Genomic DNA, 21,671 nt, shown 5'->3' on the forward strand with positions numbered 1-21,671 from the left:
TTAATTTGTCAATTCAAGGCTGCTTTAGGATGGTTAGACGAGTTCGGAGAACTTAAATATCATGGCGGTGGGATGATTATAAGTCCAAAAATGGTTTTAACCGCTGCTCATTGTGTTTACAAAGATGGGTAACTATATATTACATATTAAATAATTAAAACTATATTATCTACAAAATTCTAGATTTATGGAAATAAAAAATTGTTTTCTTCATAATTTCTCTCGCGCAACAACCTTCAACCTATTTATGTGGGGTTAACAACTTATTCAAAATTTATATTAAAACAATGCTATGTGATTGTTAAATGAGAAAGTGAAAACGTAGAAGTCCCCGTTTTTTGCATATGTATTCCGTTAGGTTGTTATAAATTGTGATCTCTATATAACAGAGCTGTAAGAGAATGCAGATTTTTAGTATTGCAGTGAATTGAATTGAAAGACTTTTTGTAAAAGATTTTCCAAATAGGTACTTAAAAGACTACAAGCAGTACAAATCCATTGCATTCTTGAATTGAAAAAAGACTAAAAAGATTGTAAAAGACATTTCAAATAGGTACATAAAAGACTACAAGCATAGTAAAAAAAGATTGCATTCTTTTTCACTTCCCATAGGAAGCTATTGTAATGGGTCCGATTTGTCAAATGGAAAATTTCTCGACGTTTCAAGGTCCCTAAAGTCGAAATAAAAGATTTTTAGACAAATGTTTGGGCGTGCGTGTGTACGTACGTTCGCGACGTTTTCTTCGTCGTCCATAGCTCAAGAACCAGCAGAGATATCGACTTGAAATAAATTTTGCTATACACATAATAAGGCAGAAAGATGCAGAAATGGCTCTCAAGAAAATTGCGTGGGTATTTTTTTTACATTGCAAATTTCGGTTAACCTTAAATATCTCATGAATGAAAAACGCTAGAGATTTGAATTAAATTTTATATAGTAAACTGTAACGTGATAACAACTTTTTTTTTGAAAAAAATCAAATTAACGGTTTTTTATAAATAAAAAAAAAACTGAACAAAAAATAAGTGTCACCTCGAAAACTTTACGAATGCAAAATCATTTTATCTCCAAAACGATTTTGTGCAACGAAAAATAACGTTTTTAACATCTGGAAAAATTTTAAGACAAATCGCATTGACATTTTTTTTTATAAAAAAAAGCAAAAAAAAATTACTCAAAGTTGGTAAAAATTGAATTTCGACTCATATATCTTTTCAAAAATTTGAGATTATTGCTAACAACTAATTTTAACTTATAAGAAATATTGTTTTCAACATATAGAACAAATTTGAGAAAAACCAAATTGACAGTTTTTTTACAAAAAATAAAAATCTAAACAAAAAACTTAATAAAAGCTGGTAAAAATGAATTTTCGACTCAAATATCTTTTGAAAAATTAAAAATATTGTGTTCAATCTTTTTTTATTTTACAGAAAATATTGTTTTCGAATATCAAGTAGTTTTTTCATAAAAATCCAACAGTCCTTTTTTCATAAAACAGTAAAATCTAAAAAAAAATGGAACGCAAATTTGAAGAAATAGTACGAAATGGTATGAACAAAATTGTTGGTACGAGTAATTCAAATTTTTTGAGAATAATTCAACTAACAACTTTTTCAACCGAACCCTACAAACTTTTAACCGATACAAATCGACAGACGGGATGGGAATTTATCAGTGTGGGTCGCATCCCAGCCTCTTTTTATTTAAAGTCTTTTGACTGATTTTTAGTGATTGTATTTTTTAAGACTTCAAAATGGAATGGAAAAGGATTTCTGCAGTTAAAAGTTTGAGATGATAATACTTTTCAGAATGTAATATTATAATATTGTTTTCTTTTTCAGCTTTGCTAGATAATCAGAAGCCCGCTTAACGGCTTTACATGAACTATTCAATTTTAGTCAATTATATGTGGAGTTAATCTTGATGAGTTATTACAATTAAAATATGCATCTCAATCTGGATTTGATAGTATGTTCTTATGTCTACCATGTTCTTAAATCTATATCTGAAAATGTACTCATAAACTATCACTACATTTAAAAAACATCTATAATTCCCAAAAATATTTAAAAATGAAATGTTAAATAGCTTAATTTCTTTTCTCAGTTAAAGAAATTATCTTTCCCAAGGCTTTGTCGTTGGCAGATTCACAAAAGGTAATAATAAAATTTTTAGCAATTATATGTATTAGGTTCCCTCAAATATTAATTAATTTGATAGCTTTATGAATTACCTTTTAATTCTGTTATACCCGTGGCATAAGACTGTAATAATAGAGGGATAATGTCGTTCGGATTCGGCAGAAGAAACTGTATAGGTCCCCTCCGTCCCTGTCATAACTCGCTCAGAGAAATGGTTGGCAGTTGTATTTCACTAGGTGGTAGTTTTATACGGAATGTTGCTCCACCTAAATTGATTTTTCTCATTCTAACTCAACAAAATGGTTTAAAGCCTAACTTATTGCAAACATTTAAAGCGTCCGAATTTTAAACTTTGTTTAAAAACTTATTGAGGGGGTTACATGAGGAAGTTGTTAAGGAGCCCTTCTTTTTCATTAATACTCTTTGTCTAATATAATGCTAATAGCCATAAATTATTTATAAGTATAAAATCTGTTTCGGATGGCATGAACCCGCAGAACGTTCTTCTTGACTTATCTGTTTGGTGTACTTAAATGCTTCTAATGCTTCTAAATGTTATAGTACTTTTAACGTTGTGTGTCTCCGTTATTCTATTCTTAGGATATACATGAATCCTCCCATATCCAAAGTTACTGAAGAAGCATTTCAATAATTTCATTGATTTGATATTATTTTTTCTAATCGCTTTGAGTACATCATTTCTATGACCAGTTCTATGCTTGGATTTATTTCTAGGAATGCTCAAAGACTAATCCCTTTACGTTAAGATCTTTGTAGGTGTTGTTTGATCAATTTTTAATATAGAAGAAGAGATCCATAGTAATGGTAACAATTTCTGGTTCTTTCTCAAAGAAATAAGGACCGTTGCAGGATAACAATCTTTAGTCCAAAGAATGATTTTTTCCCCAATTCATTTGATTAGTTTCATTCAAAATTCATTTGGAGTTGTTTTGAAAATTCTACTTGATGCGAAAAATTGTGTCGGACGGATCGACTAAACGAGTAGATTTTTTTCCGAACAGGATACTTATTTTCATAAACAAATTTTATCACTTTCACGAACTGTTGAACGCTATTTTCATTGATGGTTATTTGGAAAAAAGACTATATACTGTTAAATTTTGAGAGTCAAAATTGGCTGATACTTTTAACAAATTAGAATAGTTTTTTAAACGATTAAATGAACCACCGCTTGAATTAATTTACAATTTGGAATGGTATTTAAAATAAGACATCAGCTACCAATTATACTCATTTTTTTGCTTGCAAAATGTTGTGCATTCGTAAAAACTTTGGAATTCGAGATTTTGAACAATCATGACATTATAATGGTGAAAATTTGAAAAAAAAACTGGGTTTAGTGATTCCGCTTGTCTGTTTGTATTTATGTCTGTATACGCTTCTTGACCATAAGATTAATTGATTTCAAACCTTTAAATCAAATGTTTAACCAGACAAGCTTTAAGCATTTTTTTGTCCAAAATCGAAAATCCTATTGTTCTACAGAACGGCCTGATAGATTTTTATTACATTTTCTCTAATTTTTTTTTTTTTTAACTCGACTTCATTTCATAAAAATAAAAGAGGTTGGGTTGCTAGCCATACTGATAACTACCCATCTCGTCTCTCAATTTGTGTTTCAAAGAGCTTTTGATAAAGCAAGACGTCTTGTCAAGCAGTCTCTAACTCTGATCGTGATTTTTTTTTTTTTTGTTCAATATTAATAAACGCGCGAGATCACCTATTTCTGAGGACAACTTAATGTCCTCGGACAGTAATTTTCGGAAAAAAATAGCTATGAATGCGAATAAAAGGGACTCCAGAGGTAACTACTGGAGCCCCTTACAATGCTTGCCGGATAGTGACACCGACAATGAAAAAGAAACCGAAAAAATGGATGATTCCGAGTCGCCAAACCAACCATCTAAAAGAGTGCAAATTCCTCCCATTAAATTATTACAAAAATCTTGTGAATATGTGCATGCATCGATGAAAACCATTAGTGTGTCCGACTATTCCATTAAAAAAATGTCAATTGGCATCAAAATAATGTGCGAATCAATCGATTCATATAACTTAGTACTTAAAAAATTAAAGACAGACAACTGTCAGTACTTCACTCATGCATTAAAAAGTGAAAAAGCTTTTAAAGTTATATTATATGGTTTAAATGAATTAGACACTACCGTGTTAAAAAATGAACTAATAAATCTTGGTCTATTATGCAAAGAATTGAAAAAAATCACCAAAAACTACGAACAATATACAGATACGTTCTACATAGTATCTCTTGAAAGTGGCTCTATTAAACTTTATGAACTTAGAAAAAAAAATTAGATCCATATTTCGCACACAAATCAATTGGTCATATCAACGAAAGCAAAAAAATCATTTGACTCAATGTAGAAACTGCCAACTGTTTGGTCATGGCGAGAAACATTGCCATGTGAGAACATATTGTTCCATATGAGCAGCTTCTCACAAAACCGAAGAATGTACAAACACTGAAGTTCTTAAATGTGCAAACTGCAGCGAGAGAATCGAATTTTTAAATTTTTTGAACCACAATAAAATCGATATAGCTTTTGTAACAGAAACATGGTTAAGTTCAGATATAGTTTTTTCCACCCCAAATTATAAATGCTACCGTGTAGATCGAATAGATCAAAGAGGTGGAGGTGTAGCAATTTTAATAAAAAAATCAATTCAACATTTTCTCTTGCCCGTTGTGAGGACTCGTTTAATAGAAAATGTTGGTATTGAGGTAAGATTGAGGAATCATTTAACGTTAAAAATGTTCTGTGTAAATTTTCCTGGTAAAAACTCTAATGAAGAAAAAAGAATGTATTTTAAGAGAGATCTTAGAAAATTATTAATAAGAAATGAGAACTATATAATTGGAGGTAACCTAAATTGTAGGCATAGGGACTGGGGTTGTGTTCGTGCAAACTCGTGGGGTAATGTTCTTGTCAGTGTGTCGTGCTTGTATACGTATTCCATGTTGTTTCCGTTTAGTCCAACCTATTTTCCGTCTGGGTCAAGGGGAAGTCCATCAGTTCTGGATATATTCATAACAAATGCACCTTCGTTTTTTAATCAGCCTGAGACAATCAATGATTTAAGTTCTGATCACATTCCAGTTCTATGCAAGATGAATGAATTAGTTGAACAAAGAGAAGAATACTTTTTGGATCTTAAAAATGCTAATTGGTGCCGTTTTAGATCAGAAATTAAATCTAAACTTAGAACAGTCTCTACAGACTTAGGTAGAGTGCGCTGTAGAGAAGATATTGATATGCATGTCAATACTTTCTCTAATCAAATTCTTGACACGGTGCAATCATGTATACCAAAAAAGTCTAAAAAACCTTTTTCTGCTAAAATGCCTGAACACATTCTGGAATTAATACGTCAGAGAAATTACTTCAACAGGCAATGGCAACGTTATCGATTGCCAGAATATCGTGATCAAACTAAATTATATAAAAAAAAACATTAATGAAGAAATTGTTAAACACAGAAATAGAAATTGGAACGATAAATTAAGTAAATTGGAAAAAAATGAAAAACCTTGTTTGAATATAGTCAAAATTATAAAAAACAAAAATAGACGAATTCCAAATATGAATAATGGAAACGAAGTGGTTTATCAAGACTCAAATAAAGCTAATTTATTGGCCTCATCATTTCTGAACAATCATACCGTGTTACAACACCTCAGTGATGTCACAACTCAAAATCTTGTGAGTCAAACATTGAGCATTATAAACTCACAAAACATCGATACTCCTAGGGATCAGTTTGTAAATAGGCAGGATGTTAAACATGTAGTTTCCAACCTTAAATCTAGGAAATCTGATGGACTAGACAAAATTAAAAATATTTATATAAAAAATCTACCTAAAGCAGGCCTTATATATCTTACCTTTTTGATAAATGCATGTCTTAAAATGCAGTATTTCCCAATGACATGGAAAAAGGCGAAAGTCATACCAATTCCAAAACCTGGGAAAAATGCAAAACTCCCTACTAGCTATCGACCGATTAGTTTGCTTAGTTGTCTAAGTAAAATATTGGAAAAAATTGTTAAATGTAAAATTTTGCAAATCGTTGAAAACTTACATATTTTTCCAAATGAACAATTTGGATTTAGGATGCATCACAGCACTTCTCATCAAATTTTAAGAGTATGTGAACATGTCAAGAAAAATCGTTCTTTAGGTAAATCAACTGGCCTTGTTTTACTAGATATAGAAAAGACTCAGTGTGGCATGATGGGATTGTCCACAAGATGGTACATTTTGGCTTTCCCATGTATCTGGTCAAAATTATTCAAAGTTTTCTCTCTAACCGTTGTTTTAGTGTCTATGTTAATAATTGTCCTTCAATTTCTTACAATGTTAATGCAGGTGTTCCGCAAGGATCAGTATTGGGTCTTCTTTTATACAACATCTACACATCTGATATTCCCAAACTGCAAGAATGTGAAATAGCAATATTCGCTGACGATACTGGCATCTTTTCATCGCATGAATTTAGTCTCAACATTGAGACAAATTTACAACATGCACTTGAACTTATGATGCATTATTATCAAAAGTGGAAAATTAAGCTGAATGCTGAGAAATTACAAGCTATCTTTTTTAGCCGAAAAAGAAAGTCTTGCTATCTCCCCAGTAATCAGATTATTGTTAATGGTGTTAATGTCAAATGGGACTCGAGTGTGAAGTATTTAGGGGTTTATCTAGACCAAAAACTTACATTTAAGGAACATATTGTTCAAACGCTGCGCAAAGTAAGCATAGCAATCAATATGCTATATCCATTTATAAATAGAAAGTCATGTTTAAACAACACTAACAAAATAATAATTCACAAGGTAATATTTCAAGCAATCCTTCTCTATGGATGCCATGTGTGGGGAAATTGTTCCAAAAGTCATCTTAAAAAACTTCAAATTTCAGAGAACATTTTACTTAAAATGATGCTTAATCTTTCTCGATACCATTCTACACTGGATTTACATGCAAGAGCAAATGTTGAAATGATCTCTGAAAGAATAGCTAAACTTAAGAATTCATTTTTGCGAAATTGTGAAATTCCTGACAATCCATTAATTAATCAATTGTTTTCTTAACCATATTTTTGATATTATATACTTGTTATTAAAGATCCTTATATGTTCACATGTTTACGTACTTATTTATTTATTTATTATTTATTATTATTTATTTATTTTTTATTTATTTATTTATTTATTTATTTATTTATTTATTTATTTATTTATGTATTTATTTATTTATTTATTTATTTATTTATTTATTCATTTATTTATTTATTTATTTACTTATTTATTGTTGTAACTATATATTTTTCTTTTCTATACATATTTACTTATATGTTAATTCATTCATGTATCTCGTTCATATTTATTTGTTTATTTATTTATTTACATAGGTACTATTTGTTTATTTATTTAGTTATTTACTCATTTGCTTTTCTTATTAATTAACTATTGTATTTATTTAATTATATATTTCTTACAAATATGTATATTTAATCATCTATTTACTAACAAAGTACTAATATACCTTTATAAATTAATTTATTATTATTATTTACTAACCCAATTCATACTAACCTTCTTCATTACTATAGTTTTGAAGTTGAATTGTTAATTCCAGTCCAAACGTACCTGATTTTTTTTTTATTTTGTATTGAAGGTTTTATTTATACTTTCCTTCAAAGTAAATTCTTTATTTCTTTTTTGTAAACTTTATTTAAATTAAAATACTTATTCAGTAGAAAGATATTATTATAGCATATCAAATCTCTGTGTGTAAACTGTGCGGTAGCTTACCAAATGTATATCTAAATACCGAAAATAAAAATCTATCCTAAAAATCTATCCAAAGAGCTTTGTAAATATTCATAACATTTTTTTGTGTGACATAAAAAATTTGAAGTCAATATTTTTCGTTGTTTTCTTAGTACTTGAGTTGAAAACCATTTCTTATCAGTTTTTTTGTAAGTTGATCGATTAAATTTGCTTAAAGAATTAACTGAAAAATACAAACAATATTTTGAATAGTTTGATCTCAAAACCTATTTTGGTTAAAGAGATTTTTAGTGAAAAAAAAAACAATTTTTACCAATTTAGCACTTGTTAAAAGTATCTTATTCCTATATAAACCGATACATATTGGATTTTTCTAAGCCCATTACATATCTTACTTTAACAACAAAATTAAGTTCGGAATGAAAGCATTTTGAAGACAATAATCTTATTTACGAGATATCGATAATCGAATATCAATGTTTACCGATTTTGCGTACTGTTTTGTGTTGATTTTAATGTTTATGGAAAAAACTGACTGTTGTATTTTTATAAACATGAATGTCGAAGGCATTTACTAATATTATAAATGTGAAAGTAAATCTGTCTGTCTGTTACTCAATCACGCCTAAACTTCTGAACCAATTTGCATGAAATTTGGTATGGAGATATTTTGATACGAGAAAGGACATAGGCTATTTTTTACCCCGGGAAAATGACGCATTCACATGAAAATTCAGGTGGGCCGATTGCTTTTACACCCAAACTGCTGAACAGATTTAAATAGGAGATAGTTTGAGACTTAAGAAAGGACATGAGTTACTTTTGACCTCTAAAAAACAATGCATTCCCATGGGAAAAATTACTTCCTGTTGAATCTGATCGCTTTCACTACTAAATTACCGAAGATTTGAATTATATTTGTATAAAAATGGAATTGCAAACAGAAACAACGCATTCCCATCCCTTATGAAATAAGTTGTGGAACATGTTAAACTTATCATACACGTATATTAACGCGGGCTTTGCGCTTTACGTACCTCAAGCCCTCAACGTTAGACGCAAACTGTGGATCCCAACAAGTTCCACAAATAATAAATTTAAACCTAAACTTTGCTATGCCAAACACGAGCCATGCAGGTACAACCGTGCAACAAATAATTCACAGGGTGTGTCTTCTAATTCTGATAATTCTGCGAGTGCGCGGACGGGGGTCGCACGCGGTAGACGAGGCAGGTGGTGTCGGTGGTAGTGCGGCTGCAGGAGGAGCACATCACTGAGTGGGTCTACACGATCGGGCAAACACGTGAGGGCACACGCCGCCGTTGTCGGACGTATGCAAATTACAGAGAAATCCTGCAAATATGTTAATAATTGTTGTGTAATTTAATTGTTTATTTAATACCTATGACAATCACACTTAGTATGGCCTCATCCCATCTCGGCACAATTCAAACATACATACAAAAAAGTACAGCTGAGGTTTTTTCATTCTGCTATCCAAAAATCTAGTATTCTATAAGTTTAAATTATTTTAAAGCCAATATCTTTAATTCTAGTAAGGATTTACATTTTTTTTTTGTTTTTGTTTAACTGTTAGTTTTATTTTTCTCAAAATTTGTCGAAAACACTATTCGCAAAGAAATATTTTGGACATAACAATTTTTGTATGTATAGATTCTTCCTAATCACCATTGAAATGAATCTGATGAATAAATCAAATTGTCGGGACATTATTTTTCTCTTCCGATGGGTTTTTAAGGGTGTTCGTTCCCATCTCTTGATACAGGGTCAAGTTCGTGGGACTTAATCGTGCATTTGATTTTTCAATCACCGCAAACAAGAACAAATTGTGTTTATCTTAAAACTTTAAAACCAGCTTAAGGGAAGCTTATGTTTTGGAACTGCATGGAAACAGTCATACATAAATCAAAAAATGTCATTTTTGCGGGGGAAATGTGGTGAATTTGAAAAATGAAGAAGAATGTCGTTTACTTGCGATATATAGGAACTACATGGCCAGTATTATATCCGTTAAAAATTACATGATATAAATGGTAGAAAAGCCAAAAAAGTGGGTCCCGTGATTCCATCCGTCTTTCTGTATGTCTTCGTCCCTACAGCCAAACCATTTGGTCTATTATGTTCAAAATTGTAAATTAATATTTAAAACAGATTTGCGTTTGGCGCTTTTTCATGTTTTTAAGATCGAAAATGACCGTAGACCACACACACATTCTTTGGTAAGAAATCGAAAATTCGAATTTTCTTAAAAACGAACCGATAGATTTTTATTAAACTTTCTCAAAAATTATTTTTCTAAACTTGGCTCCTTTCAATAAAAACAATATATACATACGTATTTGTTTTGCTCCAGAATACATGGTACCCCGCATAGAACTGTTTCGAAATTTTCTTAGGAGCTCATGAACCGATTTCAACCTTTTTTTCAGACACAGCTCTCATATTGCCTTAGTAATTGTTGAGGATAAAAAATGTTAAAATTGTTGCCTTGGATTCAAAAAAAAATATATTAAAATTCGATATCTCCAAAGGGGGTCATAATTTGTTGATTAAAATCAAATAAAAATGTAATTATGTATTCTTATAAACTATTTTCTTTTCATTTTTATTATCTATTTTTAAACAAAAATTGATGAATTTTATAAATATAAAATTAAAAACTATATAAATATCTAAGGATTTTCAAAAACAAATCTAAGAAATCGAATTTATTTTGTGATATCATATTGTATTTAAATTTTTGAAGGCCAACTTATTTTGAAGGCATATTTTAAGATCTTAATTTATATGTATTGTTAGAATACAGGTGCAAGTTCGCGATAATTATTAAAAACTAACATTATTAATCTTATTGTATAAATATTAGATTTTATCGCATGGTTGTATGGTTCTTATTTCAGCAAAATTCCTGATGTAGTTTTTATAGGCGGAGAATCTCTTAAGGCGCAAAACAATGATTATAGGGATGTATTTTTAAAATTTTCTGTAGTCAATGTGTCAATTTATCCTGAATATGATCCCACACAAGGATACGATGACATTGCAATACTCGAACTAGACAATCCAACATGGTAAACAATTATCCTTAAATTAATTTATTTTTAATTCCCAAACTTTATTTTAAATTTATGCGGTAACAGGTTTTCTTCAGTTTGTTTATGGAAAAGTCCAAATTTACCAATCGATGACGTCACAGCCATAGGATATGGTTTGACAGAATTTGGTAAATATTAAACAAATATAATTTCAAGGAAATATATAAATAAATTAAAATTTATACTTAAATTCTAGCTGGAATGGGTTCTCAAGAATTATTGAAAGTCAATTTGACAGTTTTTTCACCAGAATATTGTGCACCATTTTTCAAACGTCAACGGAAATTCAAAATGGGTCTTTCGGATGCTCATATCTGTGCTGGGGATAAGGAAGGCATTAAAGACACCTGTCAGGTAGGAATTAGGCAGATAGAATTGTAAACCTTGATAATTTGATGGTAAACTTTCTTTAGGGTGATTCTGGTGGACCGCTTATTGTAAAACATGAAAATAAGACATTTGCTGTTGGAATAACGTCTTCAGGCCAAGCCTGCTCTGGATTACCACCAGCGATCTATACAAGAATCTACCCCTACATAGAATGGATAAGTGAAGTGTTAAACGAACGAGGAGAGATTTTAAAGACATGTGACTGATCATCGCATCATCCTAAATCTAAGAATGCATTAATCGCAATTCTAGAAAGAAACAAATTAGGATTGTTTTGTAAAAACTATGTACAAAAATAAATAAGAAAAAGTTTTTCAAAATGTGGGCGCTTGTTTTAAAAACAATGTTTTTCAGTTCCGATATAAAACTTACTATCAATGCAAATACAAATTCTTGAATCTTTCAATATGCAGTTTTTTTCAAAAAAGCAAAAGCAAATCGTATAAGTTTACTCTTATTTAAAACAATGAGAACTTGCTGGAAGTCTACGAACAGGGTTACATTCAAATATGAATGCAAATTTTGGGATTTATACAAAATAACTACCCGCACATTATAATTTTTAATAATTCTCTCAAGTTACTGATGATTCACTGGAATTTACTTTCTTACCGCCATGAGTGGTCATAATATTTGGATATCTAGTTTCTCGAATAACCTTTTTTTATGTTAAAAGTTATGAAACAACTTCAGCTAATTCGTAAAAGAAAAAGATTTTTATTGTAGGATTAAAAATAAAACATAGATATCAAATTCGTATTTTAAAGTTTGTAATGCTGGCAATTGATATGAGTCAAATTAAGCTGTCTTTACAAGTGTAATTTTAGTTGAATGTTTTGAATTACACGTAAATGTTCGGTTAGCAATCAAACAACGGGTTTAAATAAATTGAAACTTATTAAAAAAGTTGAGATTGAAACGAAGTAACTCTTAAATAAATAAGAAATAATTTTAATAGTAGAACGATTTTTGTGTGCAAGTAATGTTAGAAATTTAGGGAATTTACAGTATACACTCTTGTCTTGTTTTTTACCTCTGAACCTAATAAACTATTAGTGTTCTCTCTCTCAAAATACATCTAACGATCGTGTTTTATCTGCAAATATCTCGTGTCAAAACTCTTCTTCTAGGAGAACCATTTGGCAATACGAGAAAAACCAACTGGGACGGTCTCAATAATTACTTCAGGATCTTTAACTGGATAATGCCAGCGTGGATTTGATCAAAAATTTGATTCTAATCGGAATGAGAACTTTTATCCCGAACAGGGTTAAACGTTGCCAGTGCGTGTTATGAATCCTCCTGTCATTGAGCGCGTTTGTGATAGTATTGGGCCAATCTTTTTTCGCACTCTTACTGTGGCGAGAGTTGTAATAGATCTCAACATACTTAAATCCGCTGGTCCAGATGGTATCTCTGCTACTGTTCTGAAGAGGTGTTCTTTAACGCTGACAAAACCACTGCGTAAGCTTTTTCATCTGTATTACTCCTTAGGTCTAGTTCCGAGCATATGGAAAACAGCATTTGTAAGCCCATTCCCAAATAAGGCGAATCTTCTTCACCCCCTAATTACCAACCGAATGCACTTACGTCCCTTCTTTACAAGGTCATGGAAACGCTGATTAATTATCAGCTCAAGAAATATCTCGACTATCGAAAGCTTCTTAATTTCCGACAGTACGGCTTTCGCAGCAATAGGTCCACAGTGGAGCAAATCTTTACATAGTTTTGGAGAAAGCAAGATTATTGCCCTTTATTTTTCAAAAGCATTTGATATGGTTTGGCATCAGACTCTTTTATTTAAAATGCATGCTTTTGGTTTTCATGAACCACTCCTTTATTGGATTATTCATTACTTTTGGGATCATTCAATACAAATAGTATTAGATCGATTTAAGTGTGAAAGCCACAAAATAAATGCTGGTGTACCCCAGGGATCTGTTTTATCTCCAACACTCTTTTTCATTTTTATTAATGATCTTCTATCTGCAACTTCCAACCCATTGTTTTGCTAACGATAGTACTCTGATCTTTTCATATTCATTTTCAGACTCAAATCCCGCTACTTCAGATGTGGAACTGCAACAACAAAATCCTCACCTTAAACAATTTAACCGTTATACTCGCGCTTCTAGGAATGCTCATCAATATACACTCAAATTCAACTTCGGTCGTACTGTCAAGAACAGATATTTTTTATCTTTAGCCGTACTACGCGAAAGTAGAATGCCTTACTACACTTTGTCTTTCCCAGTCATTGTAACATTAAGGAATTCAAAAATTATGGGCACCGACACCTTCTCTTAAACCCTCTCTTAAATTCCTAATGCTCATACTTTGTATCTCCATAATAAGGGTAGTAATATCCCCATGAGTGTGCGCTTACTTACTTACTTAAAGTGGTGCTACAGTCCTGTGTGAATTAGGGCCTCACATAACAAACTTCTCCATCTTGCTCGGTCCCAAGCTAGATGTCTCCAGTTTCGCACTCCAAATTGGGTGAGGTCCCTTTCCACTTGTGATCGCCACCTGCTTCGCAGTCTTCCTCTTCTGTGCTGTCCTGTAGGTGTGGATTCCAGGACAGCATATGCTAGTAATTGGATAGACTTTTGAAAGATAGTGCCTCTAGTGTTGCACTATTCTTTCATGTACGATGTTAAGAAAATCGTATGACAGCGCATCAATTACCTTGTTTTAAATCTTTTTTGACACCGAAAGGTTTTGTTAAGTTGTTTCGAACCTTTATGTAGCAGCGTGAATTCTCCATTATCATCCTGCACAAACGGACGAGTTTGGCAGGGATGCCCAAACTAGACATGGCTCTATATAGCTCGTCACTGTAGATGCTGTCATATGCGGCCTTGAAATCGATGAACAGATGGTGGGTGTCGATTTGGTGTTCTTGGGTTTTTTTCCAGGATCTGCCGTAATGTGAATATTTGATTAACTGTGGACTTTCCTGGTCTAAAATCACAGTGATAAGGACCTATCAGGTTGTTGACGGTGGGCTTGAGACGTTCACATATTACGGCAGAGAAGATTTTATAGGCGATGTTAAGTAGACTGATTCCTCTATAGTTGGTGCAGTTTAGAGGGTATCCTTTTTTCAGGATCGGGCAAACAATACTGAGGTTCAATTCATGGGGCATACTATCTTCCGACCATATCTCACAGATATGTTGGTGCATGCTTCTAACCAACTTATCTCCAGCTGCTTTAAAGAGCCATTTCCTCCAGCGGCTTAATAGTCTTCAGCTTAGATATGGCAATTTTTATTTCGTCTAAGTCGGGAGGACGGGATTGTTGGCTTTCGTCGTCTATGTCTGATGGATCATGTGAGTGTGCGCTTATTATAAGAAAAAAGAGGCTGGGATGCCACCCACACTGATAAATTCCCATTCCGTCTGTCAATTTGTCTTGCTTAAAAGTTTGTCTATATGTATTCGTATCAATTTTTACCAAATTTGCGTACTGTCTTTTGTAGATTGTATTTTTTTACTGAATATCGCAAACAATATTTTCTGTGAAATAAAATAAGTTTGAAGCCAATATTTTTAATTTTTGGAAAGCTGTTTGGTTGAAAGTAAATTTTTACCAAGTTTAGTATTGTTTTTTTTAGAGTTTTATTTTTTGTAGCAAAACTGTCAATTACATTTTTTTTAAATTTTATCGAATGTTGAAAACAATATTTCTTATAAGATAAAATTAGTTTGAAGCCAATATTTCAAAGTTTTGAAAAGATATTTGAGTCGAAAACCAATTTTTACCAACTTTTGTTAATTTTTTTAGGTTTTTAATTTTTTTTATAAAAACTATCAACTCGATTCTTTTCAAAACTTTACTGAATGTTGACAACAATATTTTTTAAAAGATAAAAATAAATTAAATCCAATATCTCAAAGTTTTGAAAAGGTATTTGAGTCGAAAATCATTTTTTACCAACATTTATACTTTCTTTTTAAGTTTTTATTTTTTGTAAGAAAACTGTCGATTTGATTTTTCTCAAAATTTGTTTTAATGTTGAAAACAATATTTTTTATAAGTAAAAATTAGTAAGAAGCTATTATCTCAAATAGTTGAAAAGATATTAGAGTCGGAAATCATTTTTTACCAACTTTTGTTAATTATTTTTCCGTTTTTAATTTTTTTTTTAAAAACTGTCAAATCGATTTTTTTCAACAAAATTGTTTTGGAGATGAAATCATATTTAAGTCGTGAAATTTTGGAGGTGACAAATTGTTTTTCAGTTTTTTTGATTTATAACGAAAACCGTTAAATGGATTTTTTTTCAAAAAATATACTTCTTTGATATCACGTTACAATATATTATATACGACTTAATTCAAGTCTCTAGCGTTTTTGGTTCGTAAGATATTTAGGGTTAACCAAAATGTTCACCTTTTTTTCAAACTGCTATGGTTAAAAAACAACCACGCAATTTTCTTGAGAGCCCTTTCTGCATCTTTCTGCCTTATTATCTGTAGAACAAAATTTATTTGAAACCGATATCTCTTCTGGTTCTTGAGCTATGGATGACGAAAAAAACGTCGCGAACCGTAAGAACGTACGTACACACGCACGCACAGACATCTTTCAAAAAAATTTTTATTTCGACTCTAGGGACCTTGAAACGTCGAGAAATGTCAAAATTTTCAATTTGACAAATCGGACCCATTACAATAACTTCGTATGGGAAGAGTTAAAAATAAGACCAATTTTCAAGCAGTTAGTTATATTGCACTTTGCACTTTGAAGTGAAATATGACCAAATTATTCTGAGCACGGCTGACTCCGACGTAGTTTAATCTGGAGGTTGGACTTGGTCCAAAAGTTGTGGGCGTATATAGGCAAAACCCCGGTGAACGTTGTTGGTTTTCTTCAAAATAGTTAATCGTTTCGGGCTTATCAACGTATAGCCTAGCGATTTCGCATATTCTCACTGAAAAAGTCAAGTGGCCTTATAACGCACGATCTTTTAGCCCAATTTAATTGTCCATTTGTCGAAAATTTGGAGGAATACATAACTCTTTCAGCTTAATAACAAAACTACGACTGTTTCGCACAACTGTCGAATCTCTGCTTCTTTATGGATGCAGCACTTGGAAGGTTACCTCAGCCACTACAAGAAAGCTGCAAACCTTCCTGAATAGATGTCTTTATAACATCCTAAGGATTTTCTAGCCAAATCGTATATCAAATTAGGTCCTTCATAGAAGGATAGGCCAGGAACCTATAGACTCTATAATACGAAGTCGTAAGTGGCAATGGATTGGACATACGCTTCGAAAAGGTAACGACGGCATTGCAGACCAAACAATGTTGAAGTGAGCTGAAACACATCTCCGGAAACCATACACGATGGCTCGTAGGTGTAGTATAGAGACCCTATCTTCCTGTAAGGGTTCCCAACGGACTTAACAGATCTGAGGACCAAAGTAAAGTAAGTAAGGGTCCATAAGGTGAAACTATGATTTTATCAAACACTTAATTTAATCAGTCAACTGTGGTTGCCGGTCGGCTTGTTGAAAACACGATCGCAAAATGATCATCATTTAAAATAGTGTTGCCAACTTAGAGTTCTATAACTCTAAAAAAACATCCGTTATAAATATATGCTCAGGGGTTAATCAGATCAATTGAACGATAGTCAGTAATGACTAATGCGCTTTCTAAAATAACAGGATTATCAACGGTAAACAAGTTCAAAATTTTAATTATAGTAATTTTAACAATATTTTGAGTAAGTTCCAAGAATAAAGAGGCTAAAAATATGTTTTTAGCCCTCAGTTATAAATTTTGTTGTACTTTAACTGTGGGTACAAAATTCAACATTTTTATTAATTTGTTACAGTTTGAATGTGTTGCTGTCATTTCGTTGTATCGTTCATTTAGAAAAGTTTTTTAACGTAGATTTATCGTTTCAAAGGATAAAAGATGAAAGCTACTTATATAAAAGGCTATAAATCCTCTTATTAGTTAACCTTTTATAATTAATGAATCAACTAAACCGCAATAAACAAATATCTTATTTCAGCGATATTCCTGATACAGTTTTTGTAGGAGGTGGAGAAAAAAACAGCATTTACGTGATTTTCGTAGCGGTCATTTTATAAGAAATTATTATAATTTTAAAATGAAAAAATTTCGGTAGTCAATGTGACAATTTATCCAAATTATGATCCCAATCAAGGATATGACGATATTGCAATACTTGAACTCTTCAAGGGTCGAATATGGTAAATACCGTAATAAAATTATTTAATTTTTCAATTCTTAAATGTTATTTCAAATGTTACGTATTTGTTAACAGGTTCGCTGCTTCAGTTTGCTTATGGACAAATCCGAATTTACCAAGCGATGATGTGACAGCTATTGGATATGGCTTAACAGAATTCGGTTGATAAAAGAATATTCTAAGGAATTTAAATAAAGATATAATTAAATTTTAATATTTCAGCTGGAAAGGGTTCTCAAGAATTACTGACAGTCAACTTGACAATTTTTCATCTGACTACTGTGAACCACATTATAAACGTAAACGAAAATTCAAAATGGGCCTTGCCGATGCTCATATCTGTGCTGGTGATAAAGAAGGCATAAAAGACACCTGTCAGGTACGAATTAAAAAAAAAGAAAACGAAAATATTGCTGATTTGACGTTTAATATTTCCATAAGGGTGATTCTGGTGGACCGATTATTATTAGACATAAAAACCGAATGTTTGCGGTCGGAATAACGTCGTCAAAACAAGCCTGTCCAGGGTCACTACCTACGATCTATACAAAAATCTACCCTTACATAAAATGGATAAGAGGAGTGTAAAAAGAGCGAGGAGAGTTTTTAAAAAGTTGTGACTGATCATTGCATCGTCGTAAAGCTTAATAAAGACAGTTTTATAAAGAACTTTGTTTGAATATTAATGGAAACAGTATTTTAAATTTGTTGCCGTTTTGGGAAAAAGATCAGAAATCAAACTGTCTCCATTTTGTTCCTCAAATAAGAACCAACTTTTTATTTATTTTTAAGGTTAAAAAAATGGTTCCACATTATATGCAAAAAAAAATATATACAGTGTGGTGCACAAATGAATTTAATATAGCAAATCGTATTTTTTGTTAGTTTGCGTGGGTTTTCAACAGTGAATCCATCCGTATCCGAGGCTTGTTGGTGCTTAGCAACTAAAGGTATTTTTTACGTGGCCAGGAAGTTACCCCGACGCGACGGCACAACCCCCAACCCGGAGGTTCAGATCCTTAGTGTAATTCCAAGGACAGGGAGCCGGATCAACCGCTCCTTACATTCTTGGGCTCCGAATATGACGAAGAAGCCCTATAAGATGTTCACTAAGTAATTCAACCTTACTGGAACTGTAGAAGCCACCGTTGATTCCATCTCGAGAGTTCGTCCGCTGCCGTCTGGATAAGGAGAGACGCCTTAGTGGAAACATCTCTCCCCCCTCTCTCGTTTGCTGCCCTAACAACTTTCCACTGGGGTTAGAACCCAATCTCCAGTTAAGTTACTAGGCACCCAATGTTTAGAGCGTAGAGGTTAGTTGATAGACAGAGGTGGATTTTAAGAAAAACCTGTGGACGCTTGTGTCCTCTTGAATGCACATGTCTACCATTTGAATATTCTTTCCGATCGAGTCTCTAATAACATCTTAAGGAGTGCATTAAGCACTGAAACTCAGTGGCAACATTGCCTTGCAGCCATCAGAGATGCCGCCTCTGAAGTGCTAGGTTTCACACGGCCACCACAACGAAATCCCTAGTTTGACGACGAATGCCGGCAAGCGCACGAAGCGAAACAACAAGCATAAAAAACGGCGCTGCACAAAAGGACTAAAGCTGCTGGCGAACTCTACGAGCAGGAAAGGAGAGAGGAACACCGGCTTCTTAGATGAAAAAAAAGAGAGCATAAGAAGCGCGCGATCGAGGTGATAGAGAAATGTCATAACAGGGATGAGGTTCAAAAATTTTACCAAAAGGTATAAAAACCTCCCAAGGATACAAGCCACGAACCGAAGCCTATAAGGACGATCAGGGGAACATCGTAGTAGAACCGCAGAAGATGTTGAGAATATGGAAAGACCACTTCTCCAAATTATATAACGGCGAAGACGAACGAATTCCGCTGTAAGGGAGATAGAACCACTCAACCTAGGCGACACTGATCAACAATTCCGCCTTCCCAACCTCTACGAAGTGAAGATAGCTAATTCTAAACTGAAGTCAAACAAAGCTGCTGGGGCTCACGGCAATCGCTACCGAACTATTCAAAGCAGCAGTCGATGACTTGGTAGGAAGCATGCACCAACTCATCTGCAAAATATGGTCGGAAGAAAGCATGAGTGGAATCTCAGCATAGTTTGCCCGATACATAAGAAAGGAGACCCTATAAATTGCGCCAACTACAGAGGCATCAGTCTCCTCAACATTACATATAAGATTCTCTCTGCCGTATTATGTGAACGTCTGAAGCCGTTCGTCAACAACCTGATTGGTCCTTATCAGTGTGGCTTCAGAAAAGGAAAGTCCACTATCGGCCAAATATTCACACTACGGCAGATCTTGGAAAAACCCAGGAACATCAAAAAAAGTTTAATGGGTGGTTTTTTACCATAGCAATTTTAAAAAAAGGTGAACTTTTCACGAACGAATAACGGTCGAGAGTAAAATTAAATTTTATATTTTATATTGCAACGTCATACCAAACGGTTTAAAGGTTTTAAAGTTTTTTTATAAATCAAAATAACTGAACAAAAATATTTTCCACCACAAAAATATGACGAACAAAAAAAAATTTTGTGCAACGAAGAATAACGTTTTTGACATCTAATAAAATTTTGAGAAAAATCGAATTGACAATTTTTTTATAAAAAATAAAAACCTTGGCTAAATTATTAAAAGTAAGTAAAAATTGATTTTCGACTCAAATTTCTTTTCAAAAAGTTAAAATATTGGCTTCAAATTATTGTTATCTTTAAAAACATATTGTTTTCAACATTCAGTAAAATTTCGAGATAAATCAACTTCATAATTTTTTTTACAAAAAATTAAAACCTAAAAAAAATTTACAAAAGTTCTTAAAAGTTTATTTTCGACTTAAATATCTTTTCAAAAATTGAGATTAATTTTGAAAAATAATTTAACTGACAACTTTCTTAACATAACACGAAAACCTACAAACTTTTAAGGAAAACTAATCGATAGACGGAATGGAAAGTTATCAGAGTGGATCGCATCCAAGCCTCTATTTACTATTGTTATCAATTTGGTTACTGTTCATTGGATCTGATGACAAACTATAAAAAACTGCTAAAATATTTTGATATTAAAGGTCACCAAAACTTAAAACTGCTAATGAAAAAAAGATTTGGTTCTTGAATTTACGGAAGTTACATAATTTTTCTAAAAAAATAATAAAAACAAATAAGTTGGGAAGAAACTTTAGTGTGGCACTTACGAATTACACGCTGCAGAATCTCTTTTCACTTCAGTTCCTTATTTATCTAAAAGACTTAAACTTGTTTTAGGGGCAAATGCCCATATATGCGAGATATATTGAAATTTTGGAATAAAGGCTTTGTTAATTACAGCAATCCGACGCACCTAACAGCTTTTTGGCAATGTTGAATATGTGATCATTCCATAACAGGTTATCTGTTATATACATACCGAATTTTCTGGATGAAAGTTCCACTCATGGATAGTGTCATCAAGCTTAGATTACGTCATAATTGGTTTTTGAAGCATTAAATTCAACACGGTTAATAATTACATATTAGAGAATGTTGTTAAGATCGGAATTTAATGAGAAATGATTAAGACAAGCTGAAAGTACAATAGTCAGCGAAACAGATTAATGAATTAGAAGTGACAGATAAGAGTAAGAGATCGTTAATGAATATCAGGAAGAGAGTCGGAGACAAAATGGAGCCCTGGGTAACACCAATACTTATTTTATGAGTTTCAGACTTGAAACCATCTAATACTACAAGAATTGAACGGTCCGAAAGGTAATTCCTAAACCAAAAAAGAGGAAATTCATCAATACCTTATTCACGCATTTTCGATAAGTGAGCTTGATGCAAAACTCTATCAAATGCTTTTGGAATATCAAGTGAATTAATCTCATTTCTCCAACACATTATATAGAGATTTGTTCCACTGTTCGGCGA

At 32.3% G+C, this 21,671-nt stretch overlaps 1 protein-coding gene across 1 annotated transcript; it reads left to right on the plus strand.

The window, feature by feature from the left end:
• Positions 1-6: 6 nt before the first annotated feature.
• LOC129939595 (serine protease snake-like) lies at positions 7-11,896 on the plus strand. The gene is made up of 5 exons (XM_056047668.1): positions 7-128; positions 10,906-11,076; positions 11,146-11,228; positions 11,297-11,454; positions 11,514-11,896. The coding sequence occupies exons 1-5, from the start codon at positions 73-75 to the stop codon at positions 11,694-11,696; spliced, it is 651 nt and encodes a 216-aa protein (XP_055903643.1). The 5' UTR covers positions 7-72; the 3' UTR covers positions 11,697-11,896.
• The last annotated feature ends 9,775 nt before the right edge of the window (positions 11,897-21,671 follow it).

Source organism: Eupeodes corollae, chromosome 1, assembly GCF_945859685.1.
Source record: "Eupeodes corollae chromosome 1, idEupCoro1.1, whole genome shotgun sequence".
NCBI lineage: Eukaryota > Metazoa > Arthropoda > Insecta > Diptera > Syrphidae > Eupeodes > Eupeodes corollae.

Bases quoted from the DNA above. Each gene is read 5' to 3' on its own strand.
- LOC129939595 (XM_056047668.1), top strand. From the start codon at position 73: ATGATTATAAGTCCAAAAATGGTTTTAACCGCTGCTCATTGTGTTTAC. The intron at 129-10,905 runs GTAACTATATAT...TTCTTATTTCAG, and splicing joins CATTGTGTTTACAAAGATGG to CAAAATTCCTGATGTAGTTT. The intron at 11,229-11,296 runs GTAAATATTAAA...CTTAAATTCTAG, and splicing joins ATATGGTTTGACAGAATTTG to CTGGAATGGGTTCTCAAGAA.